General features: G+C 47.5%; 1 protein-coding gene across 1 annotated transcript in view; it reads left to right on the top strand.

The window, feature by feature from the left end:
- LOC140404734 (chloride channel protein ClC-Kb-like) overlaps positions 1-15,695 on the top strand; it is a 143,730-nt gene that overhangs the window by 57,121 nt on the left and 70,914 nt on the right. The window contains exons 5-7 of the mRNA XM_072493424.1: positions 2,283-2,360; positions 9,791-9,869; positions 13,046-13,171. Of these exons, the coding sequence (XP_072349525.1) occupies positions 2,283-2,360; positions 9,791-9,869; positions 13,046-13,171 (283 nt within the window). The remainder of the gene's footprint in view (positions 1-2,282; positions 2,361-9,790; positions 9,870-13,045; positions 13,172-15,695) is intronic.

Raw genomic sequence — 15,695 nt, 5'->3', positions numbered from 1 at the left:
GCACTGGGCGCGCCCGGAAATAGCGCAGCGTGGCTCCTGGTTCAACTTGGATACGGGCTACGGCCCCTTTTATTTTCCCCAAACCAGGCTGGAATACCTCTGGGTATCGTCCTAGCACCTCAGTCAACCCTCCAGAAACTGTTTGGAGGATGTGCTGCCATTGCAACCGCAAATGGCGCAACCAGTCCCGACCCAACAGGCTGGGCCCATGGCCACGCACTACGATAAGTGGGAAACGCCCCTCCTGGCGTCCATAGACAACAGGGGTCATTGTAGTTCCTGCAATGTCCAGTGGTTCCCCCGTGTAGGTGGCCAACCTGGCCTGTGAGTCAGTTAATGTAAGGGTCTGTATACCCTGCTTGATGCGGTCGAATGTCCTCTGGGCGATCACGGAGACCGCTGCGCCAGTATCCAACTCCATCTCCAGCGGGTGGCCATTGACCCGTACTGTCATCTTAATGGGGGCCACACGGGGAGCTGCCACACAATGCAGCTGCAGGCAGTCGTCCTCCGTCTCCACATCCTCAGGAGTGGTCGCCGCAGGTTCATCCACATGGAAGGTACGGCCTCTGGGCTGGTCCCAGTTACGGCCCCTGGGCTGGTCCCAGTTTCGGTCGGAACGACGGCGCCTCTGGCGTCCCCAGGACCGCCGTCCGCGACGGGGTCGGCGCCTACAAGTCTGACACGGACATGGCTCCTCATCCATTGGCTCTGGAGAAGGCTCCCTTCGGGGAGGAATGTCCGATGGCCACTGGCGTCGGTCTGGTCGTTGCCTCGCCCAAGGTACCGCAGAAGTACGGGGGGACGTTTTGGGGTGGAAAGGGTTGCGCCCCAAGGCATGCACTTCCATTCCCTGTAGCTCCTGTACTCCTCGCTCTGCGCTCTCTCGGGACAAGACTATTTGTATTGCCTGTTGAAAAGTCAATGTTGGCTCCGCTAACAACTTTCTCTGGGTGGCCGCATTGTTGATACCGCAAACCAAACGGTCGCGTAACATTTCTGACAAGGTCTCACCATAGTCACAGTATTCCGCAATCCCGCGTAGCCTGGATAAAAAATCGGCAAGGGATTCTCCAGGGGCCCTCTCAGCGGTATTAAACCGGTAACGCTGGACTATCGTGGACGGGGTTGGGTTAAAATGTTGCCCCACTATATTCACAAGTTCGTCAAACGTTTTGGTGTCCGGCGCAGCTGGGTACGTAAGGCTCCTAATCACCCCAAACGTATGCGGGCCGCAGGCGGTGAGCAATATGACCACCTGGCGCTCGTTTTCAGTGATATTGTTTGCCCAGAAATAGTAACGCATCCGTTGTGTGTACTGGTTCCAGCTTTCCAGCGCAGCATCAAAAACATCCAAACGTCCATACAGAGGCATGGTATAATAGAAAACAACTTCCAACCTGTATCCAACAAAAATCCAGGGAGGTGGCTTCAGCAGTGTAGTCAGCTGAAGATCAGTGTAGAAAGCTGAAAATCACTTTTACCTTCGTCGCCAGTTTTGTAAAGGCCCCGAAGAATCCAGCACGAGTTTTAAGGATACAAAATAATAACGTTTATTTACTATAACAATATATACATAACAGTAGCAGTAACTTCCCTTGCTACCTTCTCCTTCCTCCTGGTTCCTGGACTGGCCAGCTTATTTATAGTAGGAGTTTCTCCGCCTCCCTCATTGGGGAAGTTCATACTCCCATAGGATTGTGGGATAGTCATTAGTCCCCAGCCAATCGTCAGTAGGCAGGTTATAACAGTGGGGATAGGGCGGAGGAGTGGGTTGAGTGTTCTTTCAGAAGGTTGGTGCAGACCCGACGGGCCGAATGGCCTCCTTCTGCCCCGTAGTGACGCTACGTTGTGGCTTTTGCTGACAGAGTAATAGAGCACAAAAGAGGCCACTCCCAGAGGTCAGAACAGGGAAGGGCCATAGGCAGAGAATTAAACTCACTCGTGTCGTTCCATTACTGCCGGCCCCTCCAGCCCACCCCTCGCCTCCTCCAGCACCACCCCCTCCCCGACATCTGCCATTCGCGTTGCGCTAAAGCTGACTTTATACATCAGGGCTGGTTTAGCACAGTGGGCTAAATCGCTGGCTTTGAAAGCAGACCAAGGCAGGCCAGCAGCACGGTTCAATTCCCGTACCAGCCTCCCGAACAGGCGCCGGAATGTGGCGACTAGGGGCTTTTCACAGTAACTTAATTGAAGCCTACTCGTGACAATAAGCGATTTTCATTTTCATTTCATTTTCATTGGTGTGGCACTTAATGACTCCTTCTTCACGTTTGCAGGGTCCCTTTGTTCACATGGCAACCATCCTCGCCACTTTGTTGGGAAAAGTCATGGTCAAATTCGCAGGAACGAAAGAGGTAAACTTGTACCGAGCAATAATAACCCTGCAGTGGCTTCAGACAGAGCCGGTTCAAGGCTCCCACTGGTTTCTGCTAAGTCTCTCGAACAATGTCTTGTTTAAAAATAAGGGGATGGCCCCTTTAAGACGGTGATAAGGAGAAATATTTTCTCTCAGAGAGGGGCAGAGTCTCTGGGACTCTCTTCCTCAAAATGGCGGCGGAAGCAGAATCTTTGGAAATTTTTAAGACAGAGCTGGACAGATTCTTGATTAACGAAGGGGGGGTGAAAGGTTATCGGGGGTGAAGGGTTATCGGGAGGGTCGGCAAGAATGTGGGGATGAGGTCACAACCAGAGCAGCCATGATCGTATTGAATGGGGGAGCAGGCCCAAGAGGCCGAGAGGCCTCGTCCTGCTCCTGATCCGTCGGCCTGTGCGTGTGTACATTTTTAATGGAGGCACGTGAGCTTATCGTCCAAAATGGTGAAAGGTTAGAAACTGTGGAAGTCTAGGATCGCTGAACTGGACCCAGCCATATAAATACTGTGGCTACCAGGGCAGGTCAGAGGCTGGGAATCCTGCGGAGAGTAACTCACCTCCTGACCCCCTCCAAAGCCTGTCCACCATCTACAAGGCACAAGTCAGGAGTGTGAGGGAATACTCTCCACTTGCCTGGATGAGCGCAGCTCCAACAACACTCAAGAAGCTCACCACCGTCCAGGACAAAGCAGCCCCGCTTGATTGGCTCCCCATCCACAAACAGTCACTCCCTCCCCCACCGACGCACAGCGGCAGCCGTGTGTACCGTCTACAAGATGCACGGCAGCAACTCACCAAGGCTCCTCAGGCAGCACCTTCCAAACCCACGACCTCTACCATCTAGAAGGACGAGGGCAGCAGATACCTGGGAACCCCACCACCTGGAGGTCCCCCTCCGAGTCACTCGCCGTCCCGACTGGGAAATATATCGGCCGTTCCTTCACTGTCGCTGGGTCAAAATCCTGGAACTCCCTCCCTAACAGCACTGTGGGTGTACCTGCACCACAGGGACTGCAGCGGCTCAAGAAGGCGGCTCTCCCACCACCTTCTGAAGGGTAATTAAGGATGGGTGATGAACATCGGGCCTAACTAACAACAGCCACATTGAATAAAACAAAAGTACATCGGTCATTAAAATGTCATGTACAGGTACTGAAAATAGCCCAAACATTGAAATCAATGGATTGCTGGCCTTTTATATCGAGAGGAGTAGAATACAAGGGGGTAGAAGTCATGCTTCAGCTGTACAAAGACATTGTGAGCAGTTCTGAGTGCCACGCCGTAGGAAGGATATTGGAAGGAGCGGAGTGCAGCTTTTACCAGAACAATGCCTGGACTCCAAGGGTTTACTCAAACCTTGAGAAACAGGAACTGGAAGAACAGCATCTCATCTTCCGATTAGGCACGTTTCAGCCTTCACGACTTATCATCGAGTTCAACAACTGTGAACTTTCTCCTCCACCTTCACACCCCATTTTTATTACCATCAATTTATTTCGAAGTCTAAGACTCGCATTCAAAGTGTCCTCTTGCATCATTGAATTTGTCTATGTATGTGTTTGTGGAACCCACCTCTTCATTCACCTGAGGCAGGAGTTGCGCTCCGAAAGCTCGTGATTCGGAACAACCCTGTTGGACTTAACCTGGTGGTGTAAGACTTCTTACTGTGCTTCATCTTGAATTGCAACATGTATCCCAATTGCTAGACAAACTCAGTTCCCAGCAGAATGTTAAGTAATGGGTTAAGAGACATTGCAATTAGTTGTCTCATTTATGTTAAGTATCCATTAATTGACACTGATATGTAAAGGGGCTTCAGGTGGCCTCTGTCAGGTGGTGTGGTGTTAAGAGTTTTGTGCAGAGGCTGTGGAAGTGAAATAAATGGTGTTTGGTGAAAAGGAACAAGAACTTTAGACTCTTCATTTCACAGCAACTAAAACGTCTACCAATGGTAGCAGAGGATGGTCGCTGTGCAAATGTGAAGGTTTGAAAGGTACAACTTTTCCTGATCAAACCAAGGAGTGAGTGAGAAGGAAATGAAAAAGATACATGGCTGAAACCAGGATAAAGATGGCTGGATATGACTATCCCCCCTTATTTTCTGAAAGGGAATCGTACGACCACTGGGGAAGTGCAGTAGTTATGTGGACTAAAGTAACTGCTTTGGGAAAGAGAAAATAAGGTATGGCATTGGCTCTTTCTCTACCATATGGCAGTAAAATCCGAAACAAAGTGCTTTCTGAGCTGGAATTGGAAGAGTTAGACTCAGAAGAAGGTCTGGAGACTTTATTACATTATATGGATAAGATTTATAAGAAAGATGACTTGTTAAGTGCATATGAAGCATGGTCGGATTTTGATAAGTTCCGGAAAATGGAGGATATCTCCATGGAAGACTATATAATGGAATTTGGCAGACTATATAAAAGGCTGCAGAAACACAACCTGGAATTTCCACAGTCTGTGTTGGCCTTTAAATTACCTGACTGTGCTAGAGTGAGCAACATGGATAGGCTCCTGGTTTTGACAGGAGTTCAGTTTACTGATAAGGATACCTTATTCGAACAGATGACAAAAGCTTTACAAAAGTTTCTGGGGAAACATTCGATTCCGATGGCTCTGATGACCCAAATAGGTCAGCCTGCAATAAGGCAGAATATGGAAGATACACTACTAACAGGATGGCGAAATCGTATGGCTACGAACAGGGCTCAAGATTATAGAAGGAGACCGAGACAAGGAAATTATGAAGACAGAAACCCAGTTAGAACCTACAATAGGAAGATGAACCCCAGAAATGCACGGGGCATGATACATCGATGTTTTCGATGTGACTCTCAATACCATTATGCTTTCAACTGTCCAACTCTTTATGATAGTGTTTGAAGCGACACATGACATGGAAGAGTCAGAAGAGAAAAAGGATAGTGACCAGAAAGAAGGCATTGTCCTATTAACAAGCAGTTTTACGCCGGTAATGAGGGTGTTGGTTGCAGAATCCTTCAACTGTGCTGTATTGGACAGTGGCTGCACATCTACTGTGTGTGGAATTGACTGGTTAAAATGTTATCTGGACTCTTTGAATGCTGAAAATCGGAACAAGGTTAGGGAATTTGAAAGTTCCACAAGTTTCAGGTTTGGGGATGATAATACTCTGAAGTCGCTGAAAAGAGTGGTGATCCCTTGCAATATTGCCGGAGTGAATCATTTCATTAGCACGGATGGTGTATCAAATGAAATACCTTTACTTCTGAGCAGACCGTCGATGAAGAAAGCACACATGAAACTGGATATGGAACAGGATAAGGCAACAGTTTCTGGAAAGACGGTGGACTTACAATTTACACAGTCGGGACACTATTGTATTTCATTACTGACAAATAATATTTCAAGTAGAGTGGTTAAGGATGTGTTAATGGCAGTTGAAAATGGGACTTTAGTTGATAAAAAGCTTGTGGTATTAAAACTGCATCGGCAATTTGCACATCCGTCTCCTCGGAGGCTGAAAAATGTATTAAAGGATGCAGGGGTAAGGGATGACGACTATACTAAACTGATAGAACAGGTTAGTGACCGCTGTGAAGTTTGTAGGAAGTACAGAAGGACACCAGCACGACCGATAGTAACCCTACCTTTGGCCAGGGATTTTAACGACATTGTGGCCATGGACCTTAAGTTCTGGGATAAAGCAAATAATATATTTATTTTGCATTTTGTACATTTAGCAACCAGATTTAGTCAATCAACGATTGTACGAAGTAAAGAAAAGAGAGTAATTCTGGATCAAATCGTGGAAAAATGGATAGGGACAGGAATGGGTCCACCGGCAAAATTCCTAACGGACAATGGGGGAGAATTTGCTAATGATGAGTTTAGGGATATGTGTGAAAACATGAATATCAGAGTTATGAATACGGCTGCAGAAAGCTCATTTAGTAATGGTGTCTGTGAAAGAAATCATGCTGTCATCGATGACATGCTTCGGAAAATGTTGGCAGATCGACCAAATTGCAGGCTAAATTCAGCTTTAGCATGGGCAGTACATGCAAAGAATTCATTGCAGATGGTTGGGGGCGATAGTCCTTATCAATTAGTGTTTGGTAGAAATTCTAAAATTCCGTCCATTTTGGATGACCAGCCTCCAGCTTGGGCGGGGACTACAATTAGCTCTGGTTTTGCTGAACATTTAAATGCATTACATAGCAGTAGAAAAGCTTTTTTGGAAGCAGAAGTCTCTGAAAGAATTCGCAGAGCTTTAAGACATAATGTACGGCCATCAGAAGCCGTTTTTCAGCAAGGAGGCATGGTATACTATAAGAGAGACAATTCTAATGAATGGAAAGGCTCAGGGAAGATCATAGGCATAGATGGCAAAACAATTATTTTGCAACATGGTAATCAAACTGTTAGGGTCCATTCATCAAGGATAATGGGTACAGATTACAAATTTTCAAATTTAGACAGAGCAGACAGACATGACGAAGAACCAGAGTCATCTGGTACGCATGTGTTACAGAACTATGAGGACCAATTAACTGATATGGACAGGGTTTCTGTGGAGGAACACAACACTTCTGGTGAATTAAAACAGGCCATTTTTCCGAAAGGGCAACTGCCAAAAGTTGGTACAAAAGTGACATACTTGCCTGAAGGGTCTAGTCAATGGAAGGATGCAACCGTTATTAGTAGAACAGAGAAGGCCACTGGAAAATATAAACATTGGTTGAAAGTACAGCATTCAGGGGAAGGCGTCAAGACAATGGATTGGGAAAACGAAGTTCAAAAATGGAGGGCACAGAAACGCAGTGCCAGTTCAGATAGTACATCGGATAGTGAACAGGTCCACAGGAAAAGGTCGAGAACTATTGAAAGGACATCCCACAGCAGAAGGGAAAGATCAAGCAGTAGCAGTACAGAACGAGATATCAGGCGGGAGAGGGGACGTAGTTTGTCAAGATCTCGGAACATGAGTAAGACTACGAATACTAATAGGAGTAGAAGCCCACATGCACGTGAGATTTTGGTGGCTTCAAATAAATTAGATGTAGAAGTTATTAAAGAAGCTAAACAGCAAGAATTGCATAGTTGGAGTGAATTTGGGGTGTACACGGAAGTACCGGATAAGGGACAAAGAGCTCTATCCCACAGATGGATTTGAACGGAAAAGGTTCTTCCGGATGGAACTTATAAGGCAAAGGCCAGGCTTGTGGCAAGGGGATTTGAAGAAAACTTAGAAGATCAGGATTTAAGGGTAGATTCACCTACAGCAAGAAAGGTTATTTTAAAGATCTTCTTGGCTCTATTAGCCACAAAGGCATGGGAATGCAAATCTATAGATATAAAAGCTGCCTTTTTGCAGGGGCATCAGCTCCAGAGAGACATTTTTCTCCTTCCTCCTAAAGAAGCAGCTAACACAGATGGGGTACTCTGGAAGTTGAACAAATGTGTATATGGATTAAATGATGCATCTAGAGTCTGGTATTTTTCGGTAAGGTCAGTTTTGTTAAAGTTAGGCTGTGGCCAGTTGAAAGCAGATCCTGCAATGTTTTACTGGCACTATAAAGGAAATCTTTCTGGCATCTTTATGATGCATGTCGATGATTTTTTGTGGGGTGGGACTAGTGATTTTGAAGCTATTGTAATCTCTGGTTTGAGGAAAGGATTCAGGGTTGGATGTCAGGCTTCCGGTGCATTTAAATATATTGGACTGGAAATTGGACAGAATAAGTTAGGGGCAACTTTACGTTAGCAATCTTATTTGGAAAGCATCACCCCAATAGCAATTAGTCGTGGCCGAGTTTCACAAAAAGACGCAATGGTTTCAAAGATAGAAAAAGAGCAACTGCGAAGTTGAATTGGGCAACTGAACTGGTTAGGTAGACAGACTAGACCGGACGTGAGTTTTGATGTCTTAGAGTTGAGTGCAAAAATGAATGATCCCAAAACGGAAGACATAATAAGAGCAAATAAAGCGTTGGCCAAACTAAAAATGCAGGAGTGTGTTTTGAAGTTCCCAGTTTTAGGTGACCTTAAGCACTTGAAACTCATTGTTTATAGTGATGCGTCCTACGCAAATTTATGTGATGGGGTTTCAAGCGCAAGAGGCTTTATAATTTTCCTTTTGGGGAACAATGGTAAATGTTGCCCACTTGTGTGGGAAACAAAGAAAATAAGGAGAGTGGTAAAAAGCACTTTGGCTGCTGATACGTTAAGCCTTGTAGAGGCGGTGGATATGGCTTTTTATGTAAGTATAATATTGACAGAAATTTTGGGATTAGGGGATTTAGGTAATATACCTATTGACTGTCACATTGACAATAAATCCCTGTGGGAAAATGTGCACTCTACAAAAAGTGTCAATGGAAAGAGGTTACGGATAGACATCGCAAGTTTGAAGCAGATGTTGGACATGGGGGAAATAACAAAAATTAAATGGGTCAACAGGAGCTATCAACTGTCAGACTGCTTTACGAAAAGAGGGGCGAGTTCACAGAAACTTTTGGATATTGTTAATGAAGGGCGCTTGTTTCTGTTACTTTTTTTTCCTTTCTCGTCCAAACAAAAAAAAAGGGGAGAAATCCTGTGTGTGTTTTTGAGTTTCTTAAAATTATGTTTCCACCTAATTATTTTTTTTCTCCAAGGAAGGGGAGACTGTTAAGTAATGGGTCAAGAGACATTGCAATTAGTTGTCTCATTTATGTTAAGTATCCATTAATTGACACTGATATGTAAAGGGGCTTCAGGTGGCCTCTGTCAGGTGGTATGTTGTTAAGAGTTTTGTGCAAAGGCTGTGGAAGTGAAATAAATGGTGCTTGGTGAAAAGGAAACAAGAACTTTAGACTCTTCATTTCACAGCAACAAAAAGTCTAACCCAAGCCCAGGTCATGGCGCTGTGAAGCAACAGTGCTAACCACTGTGCAAGTGTGCCATTTGAGGCTTATCGGTTTTTAGCAGAGCTGAGAGCAGTTTACCCCCTCGCTTCGTTCCTCCAACTTCTGTAAGTTCAGTTAAAACGACACTCAAAAAGCCTTCCTACCCTAAAGGTGTCCCGGTTGCTAAGCAACAACTTTTACTTCTCCCAGCTTGTTTACGCAGCAGCCCTCTCTAAGCACGATAGAAGCACAGTTTGAACGGACCAGACCCTCACACGTACAAACATCTTTGCCTAGCATGAATATAACTAGAGTTTTACTCCTCTTACACCGAACCACTAAATTGAACCGACCTAAATCCATACCTTCTTTCTAATATTTAACAATACATATACGGCTCATTTAAAACTACTGCTGCGTTCCTGGCACAAGGGTATTGAGGGGCAGGGGGCAAAGGCGGGTATACGGAGGCTGAATGGCCTCCTCCGGTTGCTCAGATTTCGCAGCGGTCCGTGACTATTCATCTTGTCCCCACGCAGAATAAAGGACGCAAGTATGAAATGCTGATCGCTGGTGCGGCGGTGGGTGTGGCCTGTTGCTTTGCGGCACCTGTTGGAGGTAAGGACCTCCCTCCTCCTTCATCCCTTCCCTCCTGACTGTGTTTTCACCAAATCCGTCACGCGCCTGCCCTTGAAAGAAAAGAAAAAAAAAAAATAAGGCGGTCGCTTAACATTTGAAAAATGAGTGTTTAATCGGGTGGGAGGAGCAAAGGGATCGGGGAGCATCACTGCCCGTGGCACCACACGTTAACAAAGGCCATGGAGGGCAGCATGGCGGAGCAGTGGTTAGCACTGCTGCCTCACGGCGCCGAGGTCCCAGGTTCAATCCCGGCCCCGGGTCACTGTCCGTGTGGAGTTTGCACATTCTCCCCGTGTCTGCGTGGGTTTCGCCCCCACACCCCAAAGATGTGCAGGTTAGGTGGATTGAGCACGCTAAATTGCCCCCTAATTGGAGAAAATGAATTTTTAAACTCCACGCGGCCAGTGACCCGGGGCCGGGATCGAACCCGGGTCCTCGGCTCCGTGAGGCAGCTGTGCTAACCACTGCGCCGCACAAGGCCGTGGAAATCCGGCAACGACAGGGTTAGGGTTAAAAATGGAGAAGTAATGCTAAGCTGAACCTTGTTTGGACCACACTTGGAGCATTGGCCGGCACGAGGATAACAAGGCGTGGACTATGGTGCAAACAGGGACTTTACAAGAACGATTTGCAAGGTTACACAAGGGCAACATGGGATCCCGGGCCTGGCTCCGGCCTTGGGTGACTGTCTGTGAGGAGCCTGCACGTTCTCCCCCGTGTCTGTGTGGGTTTCCTCCGGGCGCTCCGGTTTCCTCCCACAGTCCAAAGATGTGCAGGTTAGGCGGATTGGCCGCGATAAATTGCCCCTTATGTGTCACAAAGAGGTGAAGGTTAGGTGGAGTGGCCGCGCTAAATTGCCCCTTAAGTGTCACAAAGAGGTGAAGGTTAGGTGGATTGGCCATGCTAAATTGTCCGCTCATGTCCAAAGATGTGCAGATTAGGTTACGGGGATAGGGTGGGAGAGTGGGACTCGGTGGAGTGCCTATTGTTAGGGAGGGTGCAGGCTCAATGGGCTGAACAGCCTCCTTCGGCACTGTGGGGACTCTACGGAGTCTATGGAAATACCAGATTATAGACTTGTTAGTAAGATTAAACGCTATAAGATTAAAAGGATGGCCAGGGGACAGAGATTAGTGGGGGATGGGGAACAGTTGTTTTCCTGACTGGAGAGAATATAGAGTGGTGTACCCCCGGTATCGGTCTTGGACCATTACTCTTTTTGATAAATGTTAATGGCCTGGGCTTGAGTATACAGCACAAAACTCAGAAACATGGAGGATAGCAACTGGCTCCTGAAATGGGACGATGCAATTCAACGCCGAGAATGGTGAAGTGATAGGTAGGAAGATCGAGGATATAAACTAAATTGTACAATTCCAAAAAAGGCACAGAAACAGGGAGACCTGAAGACTTTTCATGTCGGCAAATGTTTGAAGCTGGTGGGATTATTTGAGAAGACCATTATAAAAATGCATGGATTCCTTGGCCACATCAATATTGAGTATTGAGAATGATGTGGGCAGCACGGTGGCGAGGTGGTTAGCCCTGCTGCCTCACGGCGCCGAGGTCCCAGGTTCGATCCCGGCTCTGGGTCACTGTCTGTGTGGAGTTTGCACATTCTCCCCGTGTTTGCGTCGGTTTCGCCCCCACAACCCAAAGATGTGCAGGGTAGGTGGCTTGACCAGGCTCAATTGCCCCTTAATTGGAAAAAAATGAATTGGGTACTCTAAATTTATTAAAAGATAGAGAACGATGAGCCTTCCTAAACTCGAACCAGTCATAGGTTTGGCCACCGCTGGAGGGCAGGGTCCAATTCTGGGCCCCACACTTTAAGAAGGATGGCAAAGGTCTTGGAGTGAGCGCCCGGAGGAGATTCATCAGACTAGAGCCAGGGATGCGGGAATTCAATTCATCTCGAGAGACCGGAGAATCTGGGATTGTCTATAGTTCCACTAGCTTTCAATTCCAGCTTTTATGAATTGAATTTAAATACCGCCCGTCCTGGGACTGGATCCCATGAGCCCAGAGCATTAGCCTGGGCTCCGCAATTGCTAGACCATTGATATGCACTCCTGATTTTCCCCCAGCTCTAAACTTTCCAAAATGGGAATTGAAGGGGAGCAAAAAAATAATTAAAGGGCTGCGGGAGAGGGCAGCACGGTGGCGCAATGGTTAGCACTGGGACTGCAGGGGCTGAGGACCCGGGTTCGAATCCCGGCCCTGGGTCACTGTCCGTGTGGAGTTTGCACATTCTCCCCGTGTCTGCATGGGGTTTCACCCCCACAAACCCCAAAAAGATAGGGCAGCACGGTGGCACAGTGGTTAGCACAGTTGATTCACAGCTCCAGGGTCCAGGGTTCAGTTCCCGGCTTGGGTCACTGTCTGTGCGGAGTTTGCACACCCTCCCCGTGTCTGCGTGGGTTTCCTCCGGGTGCTCCGGTTTCCTCCCACAGTCCAAAGATGTGCAGAGTAGGTGGATTGACCGTGATAAATTGCCCCTTCGTGTCCAAAAAGGTTGGGTGTGGTTGCTGGGTTACGGGGATAGGGTGGAGGCGTGGGCTTAAGTGGGGTGCCCTTTCCTAAGGGCCGGCACAGACTTGATGGGCCAAATGCCTCCAAATGCCTCACACTGGGCTAAATCGCTGTCTTTGAAAGCAGTCCAAGGTAGGCCAGCAGCACGGTTCAATTCCCGTAACAGCCTCCCCGAACAGGCGCCGGAATGTGGCGACTAGGGGCTTTTCACAGTAACTTTATTGAAGCCTACTTGTGACAATAAGCGATTTTCATTTCATTTATGTACTGTAAATTCTATGATGTAAATTCTATGTGCAGGGCAGGTGGATTGGCCATGCTAAAATTGCCCCTTAATTGGAAAAAATAATCGTGTACTCTAAATTTATTTTTAATAAACGGGCTGCGGAGAAGGAGCAGGGAGATGTGGGACTAATTGGATGGTGTTCCCGAAGAACCAGGATGATGGGCCAAATGGCCTCCTTCTGTGCTGTGCCAGTCGATGATCCTATAAGCGGCAAACTGAGTCATGCCATTGTGGGCACTCGGCTATCTGTCGAATTATTTATAGCTGCTCCCATGCAGGTCCCATCTAATTGCTTGTCTTGTCTCTCCCCCACCCCTCCCCACCACGTCGCTCCCAGGTGTCCTGTTTAGCGTGGAGACAACAGCCACACATTTTGCCGTGCGGAATTACTGGCGAGGGTTTTTTGCTGCCACCTGCGCCGCTCTGATGTTCCGGGTGCTGGCTGTGGTGAATAACGAACATGGTATGACGTTACTGGAAGCCCTGTGCGTCCATTGCAAAGCGAGAAAGATGGCGGCATGTTACTGGGCTCTGCGGGTCAGGGAAACTCTTGGGCCTAGTGGGCCGCCAACACCTGTTAGACATATTCCTGGGGGTTTTAATCACGAGGCCTCTCACCCCAACTGGGGAAAAAAACCTTGTCGTCCCCATCTTTAAATAATTAATAAACAAAACAAAATGCGGAGGGGGGGGCAAAAAAATGTAAAATTAATGCTTCAGTCATTTTTTATTTGCATCCAGAAGAATCTGTAATTCCTGAAGACTTTTAAAGTCCTCCTTCTCAGACCTACACATTATATGCCACTCTATATGCTGTCCTGAATCCTGTGCTCTGAAGTGCTTTTATTTCCCATGAACAATGCTAAGGAAGTATCCAATTATGTTGCCTATTTTACAAATATCCACTTGTTAATTGTATTTGCCACCTGCTGGCCCAGTTACAGGATAGTCAACACATGTCTTTTAGTGCTGGACCTAGCCAGCGACACCCACATTGCATGAAAGAGAAAAAAAATTCCCAGTCAGGATGGCGTGCAATTTGGAGGGAAACCTGTGGGGTGGTGGTATTCCCATGCGCCTCCCGGTAGAGCAGGCCAAGGGTTCGGAACAGTGATGGGCAGTGATGGGTAACCTAGTGTGGTAGTCACCACTAGTGGCATATTATGTGTATTACGGCACTGCCCGTATATTAACGGTAAATCCCTGCCTGCTGGCTCCGCCCAGCAGGCGGGGTATACAAGTGTGTGCTCTCCGATGCTGCAGCCATTCTGGTTCCAGCTACAGGAGGCACAACCTCTTGCTCAATAAAGCCTCGATTGTTCCACTATTCTCGTCTTTGTGGTAATTGACGGTGCATCACCTAGGCAGGTGAGTGGTCCGCATGAGTGGTCCTCCTTCATCTAAGTGGGCCGCAAAATTGAATGAAATCGAGGCAGCACGACGGCGCAGTGGGTTAGCCCTGTTGCCTCACGGCGCCGAGGTCCCAGGTTCGATCCAGGCTCTGGGTCACTGTCCATGTGGAGTTTGCACATTCTCCCCGTGTCTGCGTGGGTTTCGCTCCCACAACCCAAAAGATGTGCAGGGTAGGTGGATTGGTCACGCTAAATCCCCTGAATTGGAAAAAATGAATTGGGTACTCTAATTTTTTTAAAAATTGAAATCGGGCTCATTCACTAACCATGAATAAGATTAAATCCTTTTAATGCACACCGAATATTTCATCACGAGTTATAGAAAATGCTGAATCATTAACCTATGAATAGAACTGCAATCAGCTTCAAATGGTCCAAACAAAAATAAATATTTAAGCTGACCTTACCTAAAGTACAAAAGGAACATAAAAAAGCATGGTAGCACAGTGGTTAGCACAGTTGCTTCACAACTCCCGGGTCCCAGGTTCGATTCCCGGCTGAGTCACTGTCTGTGTGGAGTCTGCACGTTCTCCCCCGTGTGCGCGTGGGTTTCCTCCGGGTGCTCCGGTTTCCTCCCACAGTCCAAAGAACATAGAACATAGAACATTACAGCGCAGTTCAATTCCCGTACCAGCCTCCCCGAACAGGCGCCGGAATGTGGCGACTAGGGGCTTTTCACAGTAACTTCATTGAAGCCTACTTGTGACAATAAGCGATTTTCATTTTCATTTTCATTTCATTTTCAGTACATGCCCTTCGGCCCTCGATGTTGCGCCGACCTGTGAAACCACTCTAAAGCCCATCTACACTATTCCCTTATCGTCCATATGTCTATCCAATGACTATTTGAATGCCCTTAGTGTTGGCGAGTCCACTACTGTTGCAGGCAGGGCATTTCACACCCTTACTATGTGCGGGTTAGGTGGATTGGCCATGATAAATTGCCCTTCGTGTCCAAAAAATGTTAAGTGGGGGTTACTGGGTTACTGGGATAGGGTAGATATGTGGGCTTCAGTAGGGTGCTCTTTGTAAGGGCCGGTGCAGACTCGATGGGCAGAATGGCCTCCTTCTGCACTGTAAATTCTATGATATATATGATAACTTCCTACGTCCACTAGTGTCGTAGCCGAGACCGTCTCCCGGGGCAGGGGGTTTGAGGAGGGTGGTGGGAATCGGGAACTCGCTGCCTGAAAGGGTGGGAGAGGTGGGAACCCTCACAACATTTAAGAAGCATTTAGATGAAGGTGCGGAGTTGGGTCAGAGGGTTTGATTCCCAGTGGGTCAGGATGGAGGAGAGTTTGTGCAGGGGGTCGGGGCTGAAAGCACTAGCAACAGCGCCGCTCCCGATAGCTCCGGGGAAATACTCAGGGAGTCCGGTAATTACTAGCTTCATTGAAGATCTGGAGGCAGTTTCGCCAACACTTCGGGGCAGGGTCAAGGGAAATGCCGATTCGGGGGAACCACGGATTTGAGCCAAGGAGGTGGGATGGAAGTTTTCAGAAATGGGAAGAGAAGGGGATTAAGACGCTAAAGAACATAAGAACATAAGAACTAGGAGCAGGAGTAGGCCACCTG

Source organism: Scyliorhinus torazame, chromosome 31 (genome assembly GCF_047496885.1).
Source record: "Scyliorhinus torazame isolate Kashiwa2021f chromosome 31, sScyTor2.1, whole genome shotgun sequence".
In the NCBI taxonomy this organism is placed as follows: domain Eukaryota; kingdom Metazoa; phylum Chordata; class Chondrichthyes; order Carcharhiniformes; family Scyliorhinidae; genus Scyliorhinus; species Scyliorhinus torazame.
This window is presented reverse-complemented; position numbering and strand designations above follow the sequence as displayed.